This window comes from Macrotis lagotis, chromosome 4 (genome assembly GCF_037893015.1).
Source record: "Macrotis lagotis isolate mMagLag1 chromosome 4, bilby.v1.9.chrom.fasta, whole genome shotgun sequence".
In the NCBI taxonomy this organism is placed as follows: domain Eukaryota; kingdom Metazoa; phylum Chordata; class Mammalia; order Peramelemorphia; family Peramelidae; genus Macrotis; species Macrotis lagotis.
Window position 1 is genome coordinate 163464292 of NC_133661.1, and position 26256 is coordinate 163490547.

Genomic DNA, 26256 nt, shown 5'->3' on the forward strand with positions numbered 1-26256 from the left:
GTGACTTTGGGCAAGTCACCTACAACCCACCTACAGTGGGTTCACTGCTTTAAGTAAATAAAATTTTAAAAAAAGAGAAAAATAAAAATAAGAAAAATTCTTCTCATTAAAAATATTATTGAAAAAACATAAAACTCAATAACTAAAAGATGCTTCCTTTAAAAATATGAGTTATATGACAGCTTGATGAAGAGGGGCAGAGAAAAAGGGGGAAAGCAACAAAGATAGAAAAAAGACAAACTTCAGAAAGAAAAATAAGGAGATACTAATGAAGTTGGAAATATACACACACACACATATACAGAGATTTCAAAATACACAAGGAGGAAGAAAAGACAAGAGGATCATAAGGTTTTGTAATATACGTATTCAATTCATTTAAATATATATAAAAATGAACACTAGTTATCAAATGTCCTTTGAAATGGTAAGTATGCCAGTTTAGAATATCCTTTTCTATAACTAAAAAAGCTTTAAACTTTTAAGATCTATTGTTAAAATATTCTGTACTTGTGAATTCTAAAGTTTTACTAATTTTTGAAGAAATAATTTAGGTTTTAAGTTTACTTTGAAATTTCTGAAGAGTTGAATAATTTACTAAAATAAGGCAATGTTTATTCTAGATAACTGGATTATTAGCATGTAGTTTCATTTTCAGAAAACATTTAAAAAATAGATACAATGCTTTTCTTTGTGTTATTTTTTTGGCAAACAAAATAGAATGGCAACTAAGCTGCTGTACTAAAAAGTTGTAATGAAAAAAACATCAGCCTCCCAACCTCAACCTGAAATAGAAACTACATGGTGACTGCTGCTTCAGGAAAAAAGTTTGAAACACTGCTTGCAGTCCTCCAATAGTTATCAAAAATTTAGTCTCAAAAGAGAATATATTCATAGTTCAGCTTTACATAGCTTGCTGTGAACTAAATGATTCTACTGAATTCCACAAGTGTTAGCACACAATAGGATTATTAAATAAATTCTCCCACTTTGAATAAATGAACAAAAAAAATAAATCCTCAAAGCCTCTATACTATATACTATATTTTGAATTTATTTTGAATTTCTGAAAACTGTAATTAAACAGGAAAAATCTCTAAGTTTTGTAAAATCTTTAAAGGTTCACACATTGATGGAAAGGCAGAAAACTAAAAGAACTCATTTCCTAAATGTGGATAATTCTGTGGTACAATATATAGTGCTGGACCTATGGTCAGGAAAACCTGAGATCAAATCCAGCATGTCGCTAAGCAAGTCACTTAAGCTATTTGCTTCATTTTCCCCCATCTATAAAATGATTACAAATACTAGCCCTACCTCCCAGGATTGTTAGAAAGATTAAGGAGATAGAACTTGCATAGTCTCTAGCATATATAACTATTATTATTACCTAAGAATTTTGTATGTTTATAAAGCTCCAATTATTTATAAACATTTCAGAATAATTGACAAAAGAAAAATAAGGAAATGACTTTTGAGTGGCAGATTTGGAATACTATGCTCTTAGCTTTTGGATTAATAATGCATCTAAAAAAAAGAATCTATTTTGTAATGACACCACTGTGACCTCAATCTGAGTACCTCAATCTGAGACCATCATCCTGTTTCTGTTTGGCCATTTGCCTAGAGAAAAAATGTGAAAAGAACTTTTACCTACCTTATCACAATTAAGAGTGTTAACATAACAATTTTATTTTGTTGTTTGTCATTCACTCATTTCAGTTATGTCCAACTCTTTATCACCCTATTTGGGGTTTGTCATTTCCTTTTCCAGATCATTTTACAGGTGAGGAAACTGAGATAAACATGGTTAAGTGAGTTGACCAAAGGCACATATAGCTAATAAATGTCTGAGACCAATTTTTTTTAATTTTATTCTTTTTTTTTTTTAGTTTTTGCAATGCAATGGGGTTAAGTGGCTTGCCCAAGGCCACACAGCTAGGTAATTGAGTGTCTGAGGCTGGATTTGAACTCAAGTACTCCTGACTCCAGTACCGGTGCTCTATCCACTGAGCCACCTAGCCATCCATCCCTCAGACCAGATTTGAACTCAGGAATATGAATCTACCACTCTACCTACTGCATCATTTAAATACTCATACATTGTATATAAGGTACTTAATTTTAAAGTCTATTAGATTAGAATATTTAAAACCATAATTTCTTTTACTTTCATACTTTTTTCAGGAATGTACTTAATATGTAAAAGACTACCAAAAGTAAAAAAAAGCAAATGAATGACTACATTGATTTTATTACTTTACTGCTTAAATAGCAATTTATGAAAAGCAGTATATTTATATTACTCCTAGAATTCAATGAATAAGGCTTTAAAAACTTCTACAGTTTGATAGTGAAAAGCACCTTAAACCTTAATACCAAACTAAAAATTGATAATTATTCCTAAAAATGAAAGCATACTACAGTATTTTTGTATCAATGATAATTCACACTAAGTGTTTAAAATGAATACTATATGGCCTACCAATTTTAGCTGTTGATTTCAATTGCCTTTCTTCAATATAAATTGAAGATAACAGAACTAAGTGCATAATAAAGAGAATCTATACAAGAATACAATAAGTGTGAGCCAGGCATCATTCAAGGCAAGCACTGGAAACACAAAGAAACAAACCCTACTCCAAGAATCTTACAATCATTGTCTAAAGACAATAAAGAGAGTCAATTACAAAAAACAGGTAGATGCAGTTTGAAAGTACAGGTATCTGCAGTGTGAAGAAGACCCACAAGATTTCATGCAGAATGGTATGACACTTGCGTGCAGGCGGCCTTTCAGCTATGTCTTGAAGAGAAGGAAACTTTTAAGATGGAGAAGAACCAGCTTGCTCCAGGTCCATGGGACTACAGGACCAATTGAAAGGGATGGAGATGGTGAGAAGAACAGAGAGGAAGCTGAGTTGGATAGCAGAGTATGGGAAGATGAATAAAGTACAAAAAAAGCATGTGAAGGTCTTTACAAGATAAACAGTGGATATTCTCTAACGGCAAGAAGCAAAAGGGAAGCCACAGGTATTGACGAAGTCAGAGAATCAGGATCAGAATTGATAGTAAAGCAAACAGTTGGATGGATTTAAACTAAAATAAACTAGAGGAAGGGAAACCAATCAGAAGACAGCAACAATAATTTATCCACAAAGTAACAAAGGCCTAAACAAAGGTAAGAATAGTAAAGGTACTATGAAACATGTAGGTAAAAGATTGGCAACTGACTATCAGATAAGTTCAGTGAGAGAGAACGAAGAGAATAGCAAGGTTATCAAACCAGGAGAATGGTGATACCTTCAACAAAATCAGGCAAATATGAAAGATGGGAGAATCTGGGAGGAAGAATAAAAAATGAGATGTTTTATAGAATATGAAAGATTTCCTAAGATATGAGCTTCTATTACCTACTTTTCCAAATAATATATCTATGTTTACTAACTAACACACATTTGTCTATGCCTCTAAGGCATGCCTAATCTTCTGAATTGATAAAATCCTCTATCACAGAAATTCTTTTTTTTTTTTTGCAAGGCAAATGGGGTTAAGTGGTTTGCCCAAGGACACACAGCTAAGGTATTTATTAAGTATCTGAGGTCGCATTTGAACTCAGTTACTCCTGACTCCAGGGCCCTATCCACTGTGCCACCTAGCTGCCCCCCATCACAGAAATTCTGAAGAAAATACTAAAAGATAATAGTAAAAATAAAAAGCATGGAAAGAAATAATTTCATTAATGAATACTAACTGCTTCTTACATTAGTTACATTCTACTAGAGCATTCAGAAATATGTCTCAAGAATGTATAACTGTCATGACTGGTAGTTGTTAGAAACAGATATTTAAAATACATCAAGGAGCAGCTAGGTGGCACAGTGGATAGAGCACTGGTCCTGGAGTCAGGATGACCTGAGTTCAAATCCAGGCACAGACACTTTATGATTACTTAGCTGTGTGATCTTGGGCAAGTCACTTAACCCCATTGACTTAATTTTTTTTAATTTAAAAAATAAAATACATCAATCAATAGTTATGTTAAACTGAAAAGAAGACTTTAATTTGTCTACTATTGGACGATTAATAAATGTCATATAAAAGACTTTAATCAAGAACTTCTGACCTATGAAGAGCACCTTCTATCCACTATAATAGATTTCCTCTCCTTCAATATTAAAATTTTTCTAGAGCAATAATCCTAACTTTGATGAAAGGAAAAATTAATCCACCAGGGGAGCATGAGTTGGGGTAGGGTGCTTCCCTTCTCCCACAAAGTAAGGAGAACAGAAAGGGTACATGATCAGGAAGAGCTAGAGCATTTGCTTCAACAAGCAGTACCTGTTATCAAAGATTTTTAAATGACACAACTAAAACCTTACAATATTTTTGGCAATAAGAAATCATTAAACTCAGATCCATAAACAAAGGATGAAGATTTATGAAATCAAGATTCAAGATGACTTCAAATGTCTAAAATTAGGTTAAAATACCTAATATGAAATTTATAAGGAAAAATGTTGTCTTTAGCTTATCAAAGTGAAATTATGAGAAACACAGCTCAGTTTACACTTCATATGAAAAAGAACACACACACTAGGTTTTGTAATTTTAGAAAAAAAATATATTGGGGGGGCAGAGCCAAGACAGCCACAAGAAAGGATCTTGTCTTAGGAGCTCGCTCATAAAACTCATAAGCTAAGGACTCTAACTAAATTTTCGAGAGACAGAACCCAGAGAGGGACCCAGCGAGGCAGTTCTACTCAAGGTAACCTGGAAAAGAGCAGAAAGGCTCTGCTCCCCGGGGTAGGAGGGATGGCTCAGAGGAGGGGTGGCCCACCAGAGAGAAAGAACTTCAGCCTCCTGGAGGCAGCCCCAGGGCGCTGGGAGCCCTGGCTCACAGCAGCAGGGGAGTCGCCTGAGCTATGCCCCAGGGAGCACCGGGCACAAAGTAGGGGAACAGAGGTAGACCTCTGCCAGAGGGAGCACTTGGAGCCCGGCCCTCAGGGCACACAGACAGCAAAGTGGTCTTCCAGCAGCCCAGATCCAGGAACAAAAGCAGGTGGAGCCAGTAAAAGCAGGAGCCAGTAAAAGCAGGAGCCCCCAGGCCATGAGCCCATTGAAGCAAGGGAGGGGAGTGAAGAGAGAGACTGTAGAGCTCTATCCTCTGCCCCTGGAACAGGACTCTGGGGCTCTGACCACATTCAGATCCTGATTGCAGTCTAGACCCCCCCATAGAACAGCAGGGCCCCCCCACCTCAGCCCCATGGCAGAGTGGGGCGCATATGATCATTCATAGACCAGGAGGGAGGACAGAGCATCACACACTGAGACCCTTGTGGAAGTGTCCCAAAAGCTCAGGAAGCACCCCAAAACCAGGCCCAGGCTGGGAAAATGAGCAAGCAGTAAAGAACTGTTGTAGTAGAGACCCAAAGAATGGGGAATAGCTAAACAAATTGTGATACATAAAATGTATTATTGTGCTATACGAAACAATGGACATGATGAATACAGGAAAGTGTGGGAAGATTTATATAACTAAGAAGGTCCTAGTATATATTCCATCTTACTTAGATCATATGCATGATGTGTTTTTTTTTTCAGTTCAGTTCTGGGAGCCATATTTTAGGAAGTATACTGATAAACAAGGGCATTCAGAGAAAGTTGATCCAGATGGCAAAGTATTTCAAGTATTATTTTGGGATGAAGAAAATGAAATTAGGATGCTTATAATATAGTTTAAAAGAACAACATAATTATCTTCATTTATTGGAAGAGCTGTCATGTAGAAAAAGGATTATACTTCTGCTAATGAGGAGTGTTGCGAAGATTCATAATCAATGTAAAGAAAAACTTACTAACAATTAGATACATCCAATTATTAAACAGGAGCTAGGAGATTCACCCTGAGGAAAAGTATTCAAGAGAAGGTTAGATAACCATGTATTGAGTTAAGTAGTCGAATAGATTCATTTTTTAAAATCAGGCATGAGTTGGACTAGACAACTTCTGAGGTCCCTTTCAATTCTGATATTCTCATTTGATTTATTCTGAGGAAATTGCTCAGGATGCTAAAGATTCTAAATACTAATAACTGGGCAGAAAGCTGGGAAATCTTCAGACTGAATAACTTGAATTGAAGAAGACTAAGGAAAAGTGTTAGAATTAGAACTGGAAGAGTCCTTAGAAATCACTTAGTTTAATTTCATTTTAAAGAAAAAAAAAATAGGGGCGGCTAGGTGGCATAGTGGATAAAGCACCCGCCTTGGAGTCAGGAGTACCTGGGTTCAAATCCGACCTCAGACACTTAATAATTACCTAGCTATGTGGCCTTGGGCAAGCCACTTAATCCCATTTGCCTTGCAAAAACCTAAAAAACAAACCAAAAAAAAAAAAAAAGAAAAGAAAAAAATGAAGTCCACATAAGTAGTGAGTGGCAAAGACATACAGAAATCTTTAAAAGGGCCTTCCAAAGTGTTTAAATTCTTAACACAGTGCCTGGCACAATGTAAGCTGACATGAAAGAGGGAAAACACTTTAGCTCCAAAGAACTCTTGAGTTCTGTGGATAAAAATTACAAGGCAGTAGACTTCAAATTAAGAAAGAAAATTTAGAATTTTAAGAATTAAATTGGACTACTGCAGTAGCCCAATTGGTCTCCCTGACTCAAGTTTTTCCTTTACTCTCATTGTCTATCAAAGTATTTAGCAGTGTTTTGTTCTCCCCCCTCCCCCCCATTACTTCTAGGAATAAATAGTCTACTTGGTTTGGAATCTGGACCCAGCTTAACTTTACAACCTTAGTTTCACATTACATGAACAGAAGAATCCAGCCAACCTTCTCTTCTTATATCTCCTTAAATATAACATTCCCATCTTCTATGTACATTATGCATTTGAACTACCTGTCCTCTTTATACTCCCTTCTCACTCTCATAAAAACATACCTAAGATTCCTTAAGATTCAGGTCAAGTGCTTCTCTCCCTTCCCCACCCATTTTATCATTTTGATCACTTTATATATTATATGCGTGCATGCAGCCTTCCCCAGCTAAAGCAAGCAAAGGGCAGGATCCATTTTCCTTTGTATGTGGATGCCCAGATACTAACACAATTGCCAGGTACTTCAATAAATGCTTGTTGGTTGACTCTAGAATCAAACTTTCTTCCAACAATACTCTTCAATCCAATGACAGTGGTCTACTTTACATAACTATAGTTTATGAGGATAATATTCTACCATCTCCTGAATGTAAGTAATTTCACTCAGTATCCCATGCTTGGAATGTTCTCTCTGCTGTCTTTGCCTCTTGCTTCCCTGCATTTCTTTAAAAATCAGCTAAAATCCCACATTCTATAAGAAGCCTTTCCCAGTTCCTCTTAATCTTGATTCTTTTCCTCTGAGATTGCTACTCCTGGTTTAACCTGTACTATCTTGTTTTCTTTTGGCTTTTTTTTTTAGGTTTTTGCAAGGCAATGGGGTTAAGGGGTGGCTAGGTGGCCCAGTGGACAAAGCACTGGCCCTGGAGTCAGGAGTACCTGGGTTCAAATCCGGTCTCAGACACTTAATAATTACCTAGTTGTGTGGCCTTGGGCAAGCCACTTAACTCCATTTGCCTTACAAAAACCTAAAAAAAAAAGGCATATGTATATACATTTGTATTTTTAATCAGATAAAATATAACCATTTACAATTAAGAACTATTATAATTTAAGAGGATAATATTCTTTTCTTGAAAATTCATTTTCTATATACTTCCTTGCCTATGAAATAAAAGTTTATAAAATACAAAAGTCTTCAAGATGACTCAGGATAACTAGTAATATCAATTGCAAGATGCTACAACAATGGCCTTTTAGATTTAATGAATATATAGGGCTGTGTCCCCATATCAAATGAATCAACAAATGCTCTGCTTTTCCATAGTCCTTCTATCTTTGCCTAACAGCCCATTTCCTCTCTTTCTACATGCTATCAATTATTTCTTATCACACCAAGGTCTGAATGAAAAAGTCTTCTTTCCTAATCTGCTATATTTATTTGGAACCAAAAATTCAAGTTTAAATAAGTGATTGGGTTATAAGCTCACCAAAGTATTAAGTAAATACATATTCATATCATGACTTCCATATGTACTGCTCAGCAGAAATTTTTTTCCTTTCTATTGAGTTCTCCATAGATGAAGCTGAGTAGTAGTTGCAGTTTAACCTTAATAGCATCAATGTATCACAGATCCATTACTGCATACTCCATCCAATGGGTAAAATAAAAGATACCCACTTCCTGACACCACACCCTAGAAAAGGTTCATCTACAGGCTCCCATAATTTAACATAATTATTGAAGTATGATGAACACAATACCTGCATAACTACTTTTTGGCTTCATTATTTTTCTCTTCTGTCATAATAATTTCAGCTCTTTTGAATTTTCTTTTCACATGGTCTTGATTTCTTATGAGTTCAAACATGTAGCAATAATTGCACTTTCAAAGAAAGTCAGAAGTAAATGACATGAGGAAATGAACAAATTTTTCAACGGTACCTTGAAGTGAAAATAATTTTTAGATAGCTTGCTTCCAAAGAAATGGACATTTTTATTTAAGTTTTGTTCTATTTAACTCAATGCATAGGTTAATTTCGCTAAGTAAATAAGATCAAAGTAAAAATGCTAATTTGTAGGTAGCAGCTTTGATAAATAAGACTGTCTACATAAAACCACAGCTACTAAAAATAACTTTAAAAATCCAATGGAATTAATTAGTAGTTTAGTGTTCTCGAGATGTTTTTGAAAGGTAACTTCAATTGATGTATCTACAATGCCTAAAAAATTCTGCAAGAAAATTTTTTTTAAAAGACAAAAGCTTAAATCTGAGATAACTACACTTAAGAGAAAACGATACAAGCAATATGCTTGGTATAAGAAAACATATCTGGGGGTGGCTAGGTGTCGTAGTTGATAAAGCACTGGCCCTGGAGTCAGGAGTATCTGGGTTCAAATGCGGGTCTCAGACACTAAATAATTACCTAGCTGTGTGGCCTTGGGCAAACCACTTAACCCCATTTGCCTTACAAAAACCTAAAAAAAAAACCCAACCATATCTGGAATAAGAATTAGATGCTTTAACAACTATAGTTATCTAACTGGCAGGTACTAGAATTTCTCTACAAACCATGAAGGAAAAATTTAATTATTTCCTATAAGTCCATTTAAAAAACAAATCAGCTCCAAAGTTATACTTTCTAGGCAGTTTTCAAGTTTACATAAAAGGATAATAACTGGGGTGGCTAGGTGGCACAGTGGATAGAGCACTGGCCCTGGAGTCAGAAGTACCTGAGTTCAAATCCAGCCTCAGACACTTAATAATTACCTAGCTGTGTGGCTTTGGGCAAGCCACTTAACCCCATTTGCCTTGCAAAAACCTAAAGGATAATAACTAAAAGAAATAATTGTGGACCACATACAAAGGTTTTTGCTAAAATGTTGGGGCTTTTAATAACTAATATTCAATTTTATGATGATGTATAAAGCTAAACTATATCAAACTGGTCTAGAAATGAGATCATATAAACTCTTTAAATAATAAATTTGGAAAGAAATCATTCTGGACCTACAGGTTACTTTATGGATTCATAACAGTAAATGAAAGCCATTTTATCTGATGGAAATCAATGTTCCCTCTTTATCTTCTAAGTTCCTATGCTATCTTTTTCTACCTTTTATTTGGTTATGAAATTTATTCATACATTTAACCTCTGCTCAAATGCCAACTCCTCCTTTAAGAAGTCTTTAATCCCACTATTTGATAATAAGTTTTCCCCTCTAAAATAAAAAATGGTTATTTTCCCAATTACATAATGACCATACACCTCTTATTCACTTAATTCTATACTATTTTTATTTTTAGTTATTTGATTAATATCTGTGGCTACTAAACTAAGCTCTATAAGGACAGTCATAGTATTTACCGAATTAACAATGCATTGCCTTATGAAATTTAGTCTACTGATGAACTGCTATTTAATTCATCAGGTTTTCCACAGTTAATGGTATCAATTAAACCAGATTTTAAGTTCCTTGAGAGCAGGGGTCAAATCATATGTGTCTTTAAATCCTTAAAAATGCCAAATATTATCTGTTTACTTGAATGTATATGTAGGTAAAACCAGAATATCCCATAGGATATTTATTTCAATTCTGAATCTTTGGATTTGTGTTTCCAGAGATATGCTTGATACTTGCAATATACAAAGATGAGAAAAAAACTTACCATGAGTTTGTTTGTTCCCAAAGTTAATTTATAAATTGGCTCTTTGAAACTTGGAATGCATTTTCCCATAGCAACAATATTATAAATGGTTGTAAGGGTCCCAAAACAGCCCACAAATGCCTATTTAACCCATATCATAGCTGGAATACTCCACATCAGCAAAGTAGAAAATAACAGCATTTCAATACCAGAAGAATTTAATATAAAACTGAACAAAATAATTTAAAATACTGATTATTTTAAAATATAGCTCAGCCTCCTTTAGTGAAATTAACTTCTTTCTATCAGTTAGGTTGTATATTGGCTCATGCTGTTTAGCTTTCTCCCAATCATTAACAGGGCTCTGACCGGCAACATTTTTCAGTCAAAATACAAACAAAAAGAGCATGTGTACCTATGTATTGATTCATATTCAAAGCATATAAAGGCCTGACCTACTATCCTATTTATTACTTTTTAAATCAAACCTAGAGCTTTTAATACTAAATCCATTCCAAGATCAGATGGACAGAGAGTTTACTTTTAAAACTGAGACACCTCCCTTTCCCAAAGTTGGGCTAAATGATCCTCAAAGCTTCCTTCCAGTGTAGCACCGGCCCTGGAGTCAGGAGTACCTGGGTTCAAATCCAACCTCAGACACTTAATAATTATCTAGCTGTGTGGCCCTGGGCAAGCCACTTAACTCCATTTGCCTTGTTAAAAAACTTCCTTCTCTGTGGTCTTTTATGGAAAAAGTTTTGGAAGGTGGGAAAAAGCTGAGCAAGAAAGGGGCAAACATGAAATGCAAAGAAGTTTTCCTTCAAGCACTGTTTCTAATCACCTTTACTATCAATTACATAGTATCTTGCCAGACAGTTATGTGATGATAATGATAGCTCCTAGCATTTATAGCTCTTTAAAGTTTATAATGCTCTCTTTATATATATATTATCACATTGATCACAGCAATCCTGGTAAAGTGCTACTATTATTTCCATTTTACAGAAGAGGAAACAAACTGAGGTTTAAAATAAATTGGCTGGGAGGGCTAGGTGGTGTAGTGGGTAAAGCACTGGCCTTGGAGTCAGGATTACCCAGGTTCAAGTCTGGTCTCAGACACTTAATAATTACCTAACTGTATGGCCTTGGGCAAGCCACTTAACCCCATTTGCCTTGCAAAAAAAATAAATAAATAAATAAAATAAAATAAAATAAAATAAATTGGCCAAGGTCACACAGTATGTGCCTCAGGTAAAATTTAAACTTCCTAATTCCCAAAACCAGCATGTCTCTCCATTGGATTGTCTACTTATCTGATCTTTCTTGCTAAATTTAATAAGGTGGGAAAGTACTCAAGGATCACAGAAGCAGCAGCAGGAGAATGTTGTAATATTGTCTGATATTCATATGGAAACTGACTGTACATGAGTTAAAGTCCTTTACTATAGAGAGTGTGTGTGTGTGTGTGTGTGTGTGTGTGTGTGTGTGTGTGTGTATCTATATTATATGCCAGGCACTGTCTTATGTCCTGGAAATAATACAGACACAAAAATGAATTAAACAATACTTTCCCTGAGGAGCTTACAATCTGACTGGGGAAGATTAATATCTAAAGGAAACACAAGACTGCTTAAAAACATTGTAAAGGAGCATTAAAGAGGAAAAAATCTTTAATTGATCTATATCACTTTTATATTTTATGACCTTATAATTTAAGCCACAGGAAATCCCATACAATTTTCATTGTTTTCCTTCATTTATGCATTCAACAGGCATTTATTGAATGCAATTAAAAATTCTTTCCAATACTATTTTGCACTAAAAAACAATAAATGAGTAACTAAGAAAAGTAATATTAGATATTTATTACCTAATACAAATTCATAAAATAATCTATAGAAAATGTACAATGGGGGCCGGCTAGGTGGTGCAGTGGATAGAGCACCAGTCCTGGAGTCAAGAATACCTGGGTTCAAATGCGGCTTCAGACACTTAATAATTACCTAGCTGTGTGGCCTTGGGCAAGCCACTTAACCCCATTTGCCTTCAAAATCCTAAAAAAAAAATGTACAATGACTACAGTATAAATTAAGTTATCAGTAAATGGAAGACAAATTCTGAGAAATTTAAAAAATTAACAGTTCTAGCAATGGGAAAGGACCACAAGTACAAAAACATTACATTCATTGTCAGACATGGTCACTTCACTGTCTTGATTGTTTTTGCTTCCCTATTTTTCTGTGAAACAACAAAACATTCAGCTCCCTTAATAATGCAGAAATGACAAAACAAAATATAAAGCTTTTTTAACTAGTTTAACTCGTTTTTTAAACTATTCTAACTACTTTTTAATTTAAAACTAGAAAACTATATAAATCTTATCTTAGAGAGGTAGCTACCATGTTTACATACCAATGTTCAATATTCAATATATTAAATATATTAAAATGCATTCCATGATAATGATTCTCTTAATACCTTTAAAACACACTAAAAATTCTTCTTGAAAATTCAAACATATACATACTTCAAGGTATTTTACTCACTTGAGTAAATAGAGTCTTAGTTTTACCTGAGGGAATGGTTGCACTGTTTGGGTGGTTTTCACTGGTCGACACAAATAAGTCTTCTTCTCCTTCAGTGGAAGAGCTAGAAGAGGATTCACTACTGAGGTCATTCTCACTGGAACTGCTAGAGCTAGGGAGTAATGCATACTTTCTCCGGACTTCTCGTTTTTTCCTCTGCATTAGAATTCTTTCCTTTTGTTTCTGTGTCCTCTGGGAAGAATTTTTCACAAATCTCTTTCTACATGGAAGTCTCCTTAATGAATTAGTATGAAAACAGGGCCTTTTCATCAGTAATCCTGAGACGGATTCTGTCTCAGTCCGAGGCCACTTTTGTGACCGAGAACCATGAGTTCTACTTTTAGTATTCAATATTGCCTGAGAGTGCCTAACAGATACTTCCTTGTCTTCATCAGATGTTACCGTGTCAGAATCTCCAAAATGCAGACTAGATGAAGGGGAAGAAACACAATCAGTAAAAGAGGAATCATTATCTTCATCACTCTGTGTTTCTAAGTGTTGCCTCAATCCTAACATTCCCTGACTTTCTTTAACAACACAGTTTTGGGTATATGAAGGGCCAGCCTGCTGACTCTTACGTTTTTTCCTTACAACAATGCCTTTTTCTTGTTCTTGTTGGTTACTATTCATGTCTTTCTCCTGTTTTTGAGAATCATCACACAAGTGAGAGAATTCATTCTCTACTTTACTAGCGATCATCTCAACTTCTGCAGGGAAGTTTTTGGCTGCCCCGATGGGCTCAGGATGCAAGAGGATCCCTTTTAGACTCTCCTGTGTCTTTGGTGCATCAGAAGGTACCTCACTCTTCATATCCGCTTTTAGGGTAAAGAGTCTGTTACAATCAGGAGTCCATTGAGTCATGGGAAATTGTAAGTACGTCCTAAAAAGACAAAACATAAAATATTTTTAAAATGTGTTCATCATACTAGATATACAACAGGATGTCAAATTCTGCTAAGACATTCTCATGAGAGGATTATCATTGCCTTCTAATCCTTTAATATTTCCACTAATAATATCTTTTTTCCTAATTATAGAAGCCATAGATACTTTCAAAATAGTGGGCTAGGTCATAATTTCAACTTAAAAATATACAGAGCACCTTTTACTGAAATCACAAATTTGGCCTAATCTCTTCAAAAATTAAAGAGGAACAGAAACAAATTAACATAAAAGGATTAGTAATTGAATTGAAACTATGATCTCAATCCAGTCAATATTCATTCCCTTTCTATTTATTCTAACATGGGATATAGTTAACAACAAAATAGTCTACTTCTCAATATCTAAGCCATATAAAAAACTTACTATCATTTAAAAAAAAAATCTTGCATTACTATAGCTCCCTTCCCTACCTGACTCAAGATATCCATGTTATTTCATTTATTCTCATGGCATCATTCTACAAAGCATTATCCTACTCTGCTTTTAAGATAGAGATAAGAATACGGCAGAAAAAAGACACATTGGGAAGGTGATGAGAAAACAAAAAAACATCAATTAGCTTTTAAAGTACATATGTTCATGCCAACTACAATAGAAACAAAAGCAGAACTCTGTATTATATACAAATAATAGAGAGATCAGAAGGGGGCACAGAACAAAGGAAGAAAAGGGAACAGGCATTTATTAAGGGCCTAGACTGTGCTAAGTGCAATACAAATAGCATGTGATTTGATTGTACAATAATCCTATAAAGGTAGGTGGCATTATTAAGTCTATTTTACAATTGTGGAAAGAAGGTAGACAAAGTTAATTGGCTCACCCAGGGTCACACAACTGATATCTGATACTGAATTGGAACTTGGGTCTCCCTGATTCCAATAACCAGCATTCTTTCCACAGCTGCCTAGAACTACTAAGTTAAAATTTATTTTGTAATTTTAAAAAATATATAAGCCATTCAAACAATGTATCTGATGATAGTTGTTAAGTAAATAATAAAATTTATAAAATACAAATGGCTAAAATATCTGTAGGCTATAAGCATCTCTTTTTAAAATTATATGTTCTTTTTTTTCGGTAATTCTTATTTATTATGCACAAAGTTAAGTACTTCAAAATCAAACTGGTTTGATAAAACCAATCAATGACCCTTGTAGAATTTTAGTACTAGAAAGGAATTTCAAGAGATTTCTATCTCAAACTTCTCATTTGGCAAAAGAAAACTAAATGTCCAAGAAGATAAAAAATTTTCCTTCAGTTGGATATGTAATTGATGACAGAGTCTGAGGAAATTGATTACCTAAATTCCTCAGATGCCATTGTTTCTAAACCAAAACTCCTCTACCACTATATGGATACATAACTATTGGGGAATGAAGAAGATGAAAAAGTTGGGGCACAGAGTCCCCAGACAAGACCTCTAACAAACCTTTGCATTCACCTTTGTACATGCTACTGAACAACCGTGTAGGATTGTCACCAAAAGTCACTGATGAGTACAATAAAAAATCTTAGCAACTGTATTCTCAAGGGCTACCTGGTAATGAGTAAGCTCAGCACTAATCATCATTTCTATATAACACTCCACAGACTACTCTTTGGATGCAGTCAGTAAATCAATTACAATCACCTAAATTGTATCACCATCTAATTCGCCGCATAAGAATAGCATCTGAGATTTTATTAAATGCTTTGCTAAAATTTAGAAAAACCATCTGCTAAATTATTTCCCCATTACCACTTCATTAAAACTGACAAAAATGTTATAAAATTTAAAAAAAAGGTTAATTTGTCAGGATCTGTAAAATGTTCCTTGAAAACCCTACTATGAAAGTAGAGAATTTAGGTTCAAGTTCTACTTTTGTGCCTCTGATATGTCCTGGCAATGTGATCATGACAACTTACAGCCTCAGTGTTCACATAACATTAAACTGAAGAATTATTAAATATTATTTGTGACTCCAAAAACTGGTCACAGAAAGAAGTTAAGTGACTTATCTAAGATCATGCTACTAATATATGGCAAATTCTGAGAAAACTTATGGTATCCTGTTTCATAATCTAATAATTTCCATCACTCTATGATTTAAATTTAGGCCATCTGTCAGGTTTGGATTTTTATGGAGAGTTGTATGTATTTCTTGTCCCTATCATGCCTGACTTGCCACTGCATTTATTAGCTATTTCTCCCATGCCCCAACTTGAATCAACAGAATCATTACAGCAGTGACCTAAGAGATTAGAAGAAAGTTAAAAGTCAATGCCACATCATGATAATGGCTAAGATGAAAATAAATGTCTAAATAAAAAGCTATTTATCAAGTGCTTAATATGCATGAGAACTATGTTCAGTCCTGTGGAAACAAAAACAAAAGACCCTCCCCTCTCAAGAAGTCTAGAAACCTATCAATAATATCATTTATACAATCTTCAGTGTTCCCTGGCTTGGATATCATAAAGAAAAGAAATTTGAAGAAAACCATTTTTATTATATTTACATGGGTAGTTATTTTCTGATGATTAATACACTGAAGCTTTGAACTAAATTTTCTCTAAAATAAACTGTTACAAATTCTTGAACAGTATATAACATTCATTCAAATAATATTGACCAGTATGGTACAACTGAATGTGTAAAAATGGCCTAATATTTAACATGATCTATCAATACATGTGCAGAAATATTTGAAGGGTACTAAATAAATCAATAGGAAAACTGCTGCTTTCCATAAGTCAAGATGACTATTTGACAAAAAGGTGCTTTGAACTTTTATTCAATAATTATTTCTGCAGAAAGCAAGCTAATTTATATTGTTCCAGATGCCATATCTAGAATATGAGAATACCTTAATCAAAAACAGGTAAATGACCAAGAAGCAAGATGACATCATGACACTGCTTGAAGTTTTGAGGAAACTCATGATACCAATATGCATTCAATTCCATATATCATATAAATCTGACCTACTGCTATATCTATAGTAAAATGCTATTAAACTTATTTCATAATAATGAGTTATAAAAATGTTAAATTACAGTTATTCTTTTTAGACAGTCAAGAAGTACATAATACAGATTAGAAAAAAAAGTACAATTCAGGACTTAAAAGCTTAAACTTCAATTTTATCTGAAAATTCAATTCATCCAAAATACATGTGTTCCATGATGTGAGACAACTGAAGCATTATTTCAATACACAAATGGCAAAAAGAAGGGAAAGATGACTAAATTATTCAGCTAGTGGATTTTATCTGAATAGAGATTCATCAATTAACCCAATATGTGATAGTTTTCCACAATAACTGATTTATCTGAGATACCTCCCCTTCATAATCAAAGAGCCTTAACCTAACTAAACTGAATTGCAACACAAATTATTCAAAATTCAATCTTATTCTATTTTCAGTTCCTAATCTATTCCTTCCTCCCTTCCCTTTGCTCACAAATTGAGAAGGCAAAAAGAAAACCCCAAAATTCATTAGAAATATGTATAGTTATGCACTATCTTTCTCCAGAAGTAGGCAACAAGTTTTGCATCATGAGTCTAAATTGTGGTTGGTCACTGCATTGATCAAATGTGGCTAAGTTTTTCAAAATTAAATGTAACATATTTATTAGTGATCTGTCAAATATAGAAAAATTTGCTACTGGGCCTAAAGTAAGAAAAACAAAAACAAAACAACTCAGTCCTCAAGAAACTAACATTTGGGAGGGGTAAAGGAAGATTGTTGGTAAAGAGTTCTACTTGTACACATTAGTAGCTTAATGACAAAATAATATAAAGAAAATTTGAGTGCAAAAGTGTCTGTGTGTGAGGGAATGAGGAGGTAGTAAAACAGGTAGGCTTCGAGGAAGTAAATCTAAAAACAAAAGTATTCTGAGAAGTAAAGATCAGGAGAAAGTGTAATAAGACAATTCCAATGTCTGAAATAATTCGAACATAGGAAATGACTTCTATAACAATGGGAAATAAGAGTTCAGGAGAACAAATAGTAGCACAGATAATAGGAATCTAGGTGCACTTTCAAGTGGGGAGATAGGTCAATGAAATTGTGGAGGACCTTACATGTCAGACTGATGTCTTATCTTAATCCTCTATACAAGCACTAAAAAAAAAAAAGATTATAGCAAGGGAGGTAACTGTCAATGTTGAATTGGAAGGCAGATAAGGCCAACAGAGAAATCAATTAAGAAATTATTTACTACAGGTTAAGAGGTTGAGGAAGATATGAACTAAGGTAGTGACCATGTTAGCAAAATAGTCAACAGAGATGGAATCAACAAGACCTACTTCAAGAAATCGGACTTAAAAACTTAGTTCTTCCACTCTCCTTATCTTTCACCCCTTGAGTCTTAAAAGACAAGTCAGGTATAATATTATGACATTTACAGTTATTACTCCATAATCTGTTACATCATCTCATGTTTGCTGTTCCCATAATTATCCTAAGTCCAAGAAATATTTCTCTTTTTATCTAGTATGCTAGAATAGAAGTCTCCAAAGTGCCAGAGTCATACCCTGAGGGCTGGGTGACCAAACAACTGGAGAGCTGAAAGATGACTTGCATCCCTTTGTTCCCACAAAAGTAAAGCTAGAACCTGTCTCCAAAACAACCAAGCCTATATATATCTCCAAATGATACTCTACTTCTATAAAGCTAGCCCCTATACATAGTATCATATCCAAATTTACTTTGTATAATGTTTTTTATTAATATGTATGTTTTATATTCAGAGCTTCATTGGAGACAGGAAAATTGAAGTCAGGTAACTAATGAATGCTGCCTGATGTTTTGATTTTCGTTTTGCTTTTGCAAGACAGTGGAGTTAAGTGACTTGCCCAAGGTCACACAGCTAGGTAATTATTACCTATCTGTGGTAGGATTTGAACTCAGGTCCTCCTAACTCCAGGACCAGTGCTCTGTCCACTACACCACCTAGCTGCCTGTCTGACTTTTTAATTGAACTTTAAAAAAAATTTCCAAGGAAAATTTATTATGCAAATTGTTCCTCCACATTTTGGGCATCTCAAGTTACAATCATCCTCAATTTACTATATACATTGTAGAATGAGCAGTAGAAAATCAAAAGCTATTCTACTGAATGAAAATTACCTGCATAGAGCTGTTTGGTTCATGAAGCATTTTCTTTTTTAGATTTTTCAAGGCAATAGGGCTAAGTGGCTTGCCCAAGGCCACACAGCTAGGTAATTATTAAGTGTCTGAGGTCGGATTTGAACCCAGGTACTCCTGACTCCAAGGCCGGTGCTCTATCCACTGCGCCACCTAGCCGCCCCCATGAAGCATTTATTAAAGGGGCAAAAAGTAAAGTCAGAATGGAAAATTAACAGATGCCATGAAGAGGAATCATATGTGGCAATTAATCAACAGATATTATATTATGTGCCTCATTGCTAAGGATACAATACAAAGATTGAAACCATCCCTACTTCTCAGGAGCTCAGATTCTCATGAGGAAGATAAGAACACATAAAAACTTACAAAGCATAATTATTAAGCTAATAAATACAAATTGTACAGTTAGTCACAAAGTAGCTTAAGAAGGAAAATAGTAGCAGTTGGATGAGGGAGGAAGCAGAGATAGAAAAAGCCTCATGAAAAAAAAGAAAGTGTCTTCTATAAACATGAAAAATATGCTCTAAATCACTAATAATTAGAGAAAATGCAAATTAAAACAACTCTAAGATAACCACTTTATGCCATAACAGAATAAGAAAATGAGAAATGTTGGAGTTGTGGAAAAATAGGTACATGGGGGCGGCTAGGTGGCACAGTGGATAGAACACCGGTCCTGGAGTCAGGACTACCTGGGTTCAAATCCGGCCTCACACATTTAATAATTACCTAGTTGTGTGACCTTGGGCAAATCACTTGACCCCATTGCCTTATAAAATAAAAAAAATTTAAAAGAGAAAAAGAAAAATAGGTACATGAAAGCAAGGATAGTGGAGTTCTGAACTGGTCCAACCATTCTGGAGAACAAACTGTAATATGTTCAAAGGGATAAACTGTTTATACCATACCCTAGGATCCAGCAACTACTATATTATTTTTTTAACTCAAAAAGACCATAAAAGAAAAAAGAAAAGGATCCACATGAACAAAAATATTTACAGTAGTTCTTTTTGAGTTTATTTTTAATTTATCCCTCCAGCAACATGCAAAAATAAGTTTCAACATTTTGGGGAGTTACAAAGAATTAGAAACTTACAGAATGCTTACCTACTGGGAAGTGGATGAACAAGTTATGGTACAGAAATATAATGTAATACTATTGTTGGTATAAGAAATGAAAGGAATGATTTCAGAAAAACACAGGAAGACTTTTGTGAACAAATGCAAAGCGAAGTGTGTAGATCAAGTTAATGGAGGAGAGGGAAGACCATGGGAGGGGGCAGTCAGATACCAATTATTTTTTTGCAATGTGGTATTGGGTGACTTGCCCAGGGTCACACGGCTGGGTAATTTGGGGTATCTGGGGCCGGATTTGGATTCAGGTCCTCCTGGCTCCAGGTTCAGTGCTCTGTCTACTGAGTCACTTGGCTGCCCCACAACACACTTTTGAGGAAGGACAAAGTGAAAGGAGAGAGAAAATAGAATAAAGATGGGGGGTGGCTAGGTGGCGCAGTGGATAGAGTACCAGAGTACCAGCCCTGGAGTCAGGAGTACCTAGGTTCAAATCCAGCCTCAGACACTTAATAATTACCTAGCTGTGTGGCCCTGGGCAAGCCACTTAACCCCACTGCCTTGAAAAAAAAACTAAAAAAAAAAGAGGAGTGGGGAGGAATAGATGGAAAGAAACACAGTTAGCAATAGCAACTATGGGGGGAAAAAACTGAAACAACTTCTCTGATGGACTTATGATAAAGAATGTGATCCTTCCCAGAGAGAGCTGATGGTATCTGAACACAGAATGAAGTACAATTATTTTTTTTTCCTTTTTCACTCACTTTATTTTTCATGAGATTTCTCTATCTTTGTGAGGTGAAAGGGGATCATGTTTACTTTTATAAGACTATTGTACTAATGTGTAAATAAATAAATTTTAAAAATAAAATGCTGTATTGTTCTGTGAATTGGGGAGGGAGGGGAGTTGTAGGTAATGGAGGAGTGGGAAGATGGTGGGAGAGGTAGTCAGATACAACATTTTTAAAAAATGCTTTTAAAAATTATTTCTAATTTTTCAAAATAAATGTTTCCGGTAAATAGCTCGTTTGTAGGTGGATAACTGTATGTTGCATCCCCCATTAGACTATGAGTTCCTTGGGAGGAAGAACTGTCTTTTACCTTTCCTGGAATTTCCTAAAACTTAGGCAAAGTCACAAGCACATAGTTAGATACTGTATTTACTGACTTACTAGTGTTTATTAACTTACTAATTGACTCATGTAGACAACCTAAGAAAAATTGCTATGAAGTAGACAACAAAGTATCCCATTTTATAAATGAAGAAATAGACTCAAGAGAGGCTAAAGAGATTTGACTAAGGTTGAAACAATGTATTATAGAAGTGAAAGTTGAACCCAAGTCTTTGAACCAAAGTCAGTGCTCATTAAACAAAATTTTAAAGAAATCATGCTTACACATTGCTTACCTTCTCAAAAAGGTATAGAGAGAGAGAGAGAGAGAGAATTTGGAATTCAAAACTTTTAAAAACAAATGTTAAAATTCATTGTTTATATAATTCAGAAAATAAAACAAACATTTAGTGTTAAAAAAAGCATGCTTTGGGAAAATTACTGTTAGATACAAACTACATATTTCTTTAGGCATAAGAATAAATGGAGACAAATAGATGGTGGGAGAGACTTAAAGAGTTATGGTCTGAACTCACATACTGCCTCAGATATTAGATTTGTGACTTGGGACAAATTGAATTCTTTAAACTTCCATTTCCTTATATGTAAAATGAGGATAATTAGTTGTGAGGGTTATTGTGAGGACATTTATAAAGTTCTTTCCAAACTTAAAATGTTATATAAATACTAGAGACTATGTTATTATTCATTTCAGGGATCCACTAACATAGTATTTATATGTCTAATCAATGCAGGGGAAGTGACTCTTCTTTCAAGACTCCAGCAAATACCACCCAGGCTGGAAATGCTGGCTGTAGTAGCAAATGATTGTAGCAATTCATATCAGCACTTCTATTTGAAGACTATCTACCAACTTTTGAAGTGGTTGTCATCTATAGAAAGAAACAGAGGGGATTCTGACCCTTTGATTTTTTTTTTTGGCTAGGCAATGGGGTTAAGCGGCTTGCCCAAGGACACACAGCTAGGTAATTATGAAGTGTCTGAGGCTGGATTTGAACCCAGGTACTCCTGACTCCAGGGCCGGTGTTCTATCCGCTGCGCCACCTAGCAGCTGCCCCTTTGATTATTTTTTTGATCCTGGGAATTCTCAAGAGTAATTCAGATCAGCCCCTTCTCTGCAATTTATAGTCTTGAGAGAGTCCTGAGAAATTAAACCACATGCACAGGATAACTGTCAGTATGCATTTATGTCAGAGGTAGGGCTTGAACTCAGGTCTTCCAGGGTCTAAGTCTAGTTGTCTTTTCACTCGAGCAAGCTATAATCTTTAGAAAGTAGAAGAAATAGCTATACCAATAAAATCATGCCAAAAATCACATATATGACATGAAAAGAAAGTCAAAGAAAAGGAGTGTTCATTAAGAAAAGAAGATATACCATGGAAATAATGTAAAGACTAACAGACTGCCTTCTATGGGGGGTGGGGGGAAAGAAGATTAGGGGGAATAATTGCAAAATTCAAAATAAAATCTTTCTAAAAAATTTAAAAAAATAAAAAGTAATAAAAAAATGAGGAATAAGGGAAGTGATAAGAAAAAAATAATAAAATGTTCCATTTATGAAAGAATCAGCAAAAAATGTAATAAGGAATATGAGAGGAATGCTAAGAATTCTGTCAATAATTAAATTCAAGTTCACTAGTCTACAGTTTACAAATTAAAAATCTCCTTCATATTTTGAAAATTAGGACATTTTCCCTTCTCTAGTGATACATCTCTCTCATTTTCTATGATCCTTAAAAATAAGAGATAGTAAAACTCAGCAATCACATCTATTAAGACCTGAGGATATAGGTCAAATGGGCTTAGTGCTCTCTTGCTATCCATCTCCTCACTTACCTTGTGCACCAATTCCAAAGGAAAAGTTTTAAGAAAATAGTTTCAGTTGTTAAATGCTTATTGATATGATTTAACTATGGGCAGCCATGGTAAAGTAAATAGTACACTGGTTCTGATGTCAGAGAACCATGTTTCAATTCCAGCCTGTGCTACTTCCTGCGTGACCTTAGGCAAGATTAAATATTCATAGACCTTAGGTAAGGGGATGTAACCGATGGATGGTTTTGAGGTCCTTTACAATCCTAGGTCAGAGTCTGTGATTCCCGCTCTAAGATTGTCAAATTATAAAAATCTAGAGTACTGGAAAATAATAAATTTATTGTTTGAAAAAAAAGCAAAAGAACTTACTTTGTGCCAAGGAACAAATACAAACAGTTAAGACAGTCCCAGATCTGAAAAAAAAAAGTAGTTCTAATAAAAGACAACCAAAATGAGACTGGTGGTCAAAGTTTGTTGCTTTCATTTGTAAAATTACAGGGATGGTCAGTGGAACTATAGGGGAAATAAACTGACAAGCCTTTCTAATTAGGATTAAAGTATTTGAGAAAGCAAGGAACATATAAATCTGGCAATTTTTTGCAAAAGTTGTTGGCAGATTATATGAAAATAAAATATTCATCTCTCACAATAACAATTAAGACTGAAATCTAAATTTAAATCTTAAGCTACTCAAATTCAATGAACAAATATTGACTTTGTACAAGACACTTCAAAAATAAAAAAGGAATACTGTAACATAAACAAGACAGGTACATAATAATATGTGGTACATTAAAATTTGTAATAGATTAATATATAATCTTTGTTTTCTTCTCTATATGGGAATTTGTTCATGTTTTTGATGATTGTCAAGTTCATAGCTTTAAAAAAAGAAAAAAATTAAATTACAGAAAGTTGTAATAAGCTAGAAAAGGGGATTGGCAGAGTTATCAGCTATGTATTATTAGAAAGTAAGAGGGGCCGCTAGGTGGTGCAGGGGATAGAGTCCTGGAGTCAGGAAGGCCTGAGTTCAAATCCAGCCTTAGACACTTAATAATCGCCTAGCTGTAAGACCTTGGGCAAGTTATTTAATCCTAATGCCTTAAATTAAAAAAAAATTTTTTAAAAAGAGCTCACTTTCAGTTGGGAAAATTATGAAATATATGGAGAAGATGGTAGGTGCATTAGGGAAAGAAAATAACTTTACCAAGCAGAGAGAGATGTGAATAAAGTATAATTCAACTGAGGTAGCTAGGTGGCCCAGTGTATAGCACACCAGGTCTGAAGTCAGGAAGACTCATCTCCCTGAGTTCAAATCTGGCCTCGGACATTTGGGGGCTATGTATCTCTATGAATCTCTGGGCAAGTCACTGTTTGCCTCATCTATAAAATGAGCTTAAAAAGTAAATAGTAAATCACTTCAGTATTTTTATCAAGAAAACTCCCAAATGGGATTTTGAAAAGTCAAACACAATTGAACAATAATAATAATCTAATTTGCCTAACTAGATTTCATTCCCCTCCAGCATGCATTATACAGATTTTTTTTTTCCCTATGCCCCAGAAACCTCTTCATCCTAAAAGCACATTCCAGCCCTGGAATTTACAAACTCCATTCTTGCAGCCTCTCCCTCTGATTAACTAGCTCCTCCCAGAATTTCCATTTAAGGAAATCAAGCAGACCAGCAGTCTTCATTCCTCTCCAGGAGCTCTGGACTTTCTCTGCCATTTCCTCAGGTACTTTCATACCTAATTCCATATCCCTCCCATCCTCCTTCTATGTGTAATCTTTCTCCATTAGAATGCAATCACAATGCCTGGCACAAAGTTAATGCTTAAAAATGACTAACAGGGAATAGAAAGGTAAGTTAGAGTTAAACTGTGTAAAGCTGGCTAAGGAACCGTTTTGTTTTAAAACCTATAAAGAGGGAACCACTGAAGGCTTTTGGAACAGTAAAGTGATTTAGTCATATCTTCTTATGAGGAAGACAGTTTTGGCAGCTTTATAAAAGATAGTATGAGGAGGGAGGAAAATGCCTTTTAAAACTTGTAGAAGTGATGTCAGGATGGTGGCAATTTTAGTGGAAAGGATCAGGCAGGCAGCTGAGAGCCATTATAAAGAAGATTTGACCACTCACTGAGTGTGGATATTGAGAAAGAAGAAAGAACCAAATATAATCACAAGGGAACCAAAAGTTTAAACATTCATATGAAAGGTCAAAGTCAGGAAAAATTCAAGAAAGGACTGAGAAGTGGCATAAAAGTACAATCTTGAAGGAGAGGAATAATTTCGACAAGAATGAGAGGACTATATTCTAAGAATGGAGCCCAGAACAGAAAAATGCAAGAAATGGGTGAGAAGGTAAAATTCAGGAATGATCTCCATTTGGCTGAAATGTGAAATCCGTGAAAATAAGAGACTGAAAATAAACCTGTGATTTTAATTGCTAGAGGGAACTCCCAGATGAGGAAATTCTCAATCAATAGCCCATACTGGGAAGTTTCCCTGCAACTTATAGTCTCAGTCACCTATCTTGGAAAAGCTACCTAAAGTGATAAGAAAACGAAATTGACAGAATAAGCATGGACAAATGAAAAATTCAAACTACTGCTGTTGTCTAGGTTTACTAGAAAACCCTTAAAAAAGTTCACTAAAATTAACTGAAACAATCATTTTGCAAAACAGTTCACTTCTACTAAAATTCCAGAAGTTACATGTTAAATTAACCATGAATATCATAAGCATTTCTGCCACTGATTGATATAAAAAAATTATTTCAAGGGAAATGACCAGATGAGCAATAAAGGGACATAACTGAATTCCATTGCCCAATGTTAAATAAACCTAAGAACAAATATTGCATAGAGGGAAAAAGTATTCCCTATTTGACAAGGTGGGAAAAGTAGAAAGCAGTTTGGCAAAAAATAGATTTAGATCAAAATATTACCCCTTTACCCCATAATAAGTTTTCAAGGATATACTGACCTAAACATAAATTAACTGCATGATTTTAAGAAAGAGTCATAAAAGGTAATACTTTTTAAAATTATAGTGCAAGGATGGGGGGGAGGAAGAGAGGAAAGCTGAGGAAATCTTTCTTTAAAAAAGTTATTTGATGAAACTAAATTTCATATAGCTTTTCTTTCTTCTAGTATCTTCCCATATCTATTCTTTGGATCATCCATCCACCCTTAGTCTTTTTAATTTTTTTTAGGTTGTTTTTTTTTTTGCAAGGCAATGGGGTTAAGTGGCTTGCCCAAGGCCACTCGGCTAGGTAATTATTAAGTGTCTGAGACCGGATTTGAACCCAGGTACTCCTGACTCC

The 26256-nt window shown here is 34.7% G+C and overlaps 1 protein-coding gene across 7 annotated transcripts in view; it reads right to left on the reverse strand.

The window, feature by feature from the left end:
- RNF111 (ring finger protein 111) overlaps positions 1-26256 on the reverse strand; it is an 87238-nt gene that overhangs the window by 49275 nt on the left and 11707 nt on the right. For 3 of the 7 annotated variants that reach the window (XM_074234554.1, XM_074234556.1, XM_074234555.1), the window contains exon 2: positions 12819-13711. In XM_074234554.1, coding sequence (XP_074090655.1) covers positions 12819-13692 — 874 coding nt within the window. In that variant the 5' untranslated portion in view covers positions 13693-13711. Of the gene's footprint in view, positions 1-12818; positions 18971-26256 lie in introns of those variants that run through there. The other 4 variants (XM_074234551.1, XM_074234553.1, XM_074234550.1 and 1 more) reach the window with 4 other exon arrangements.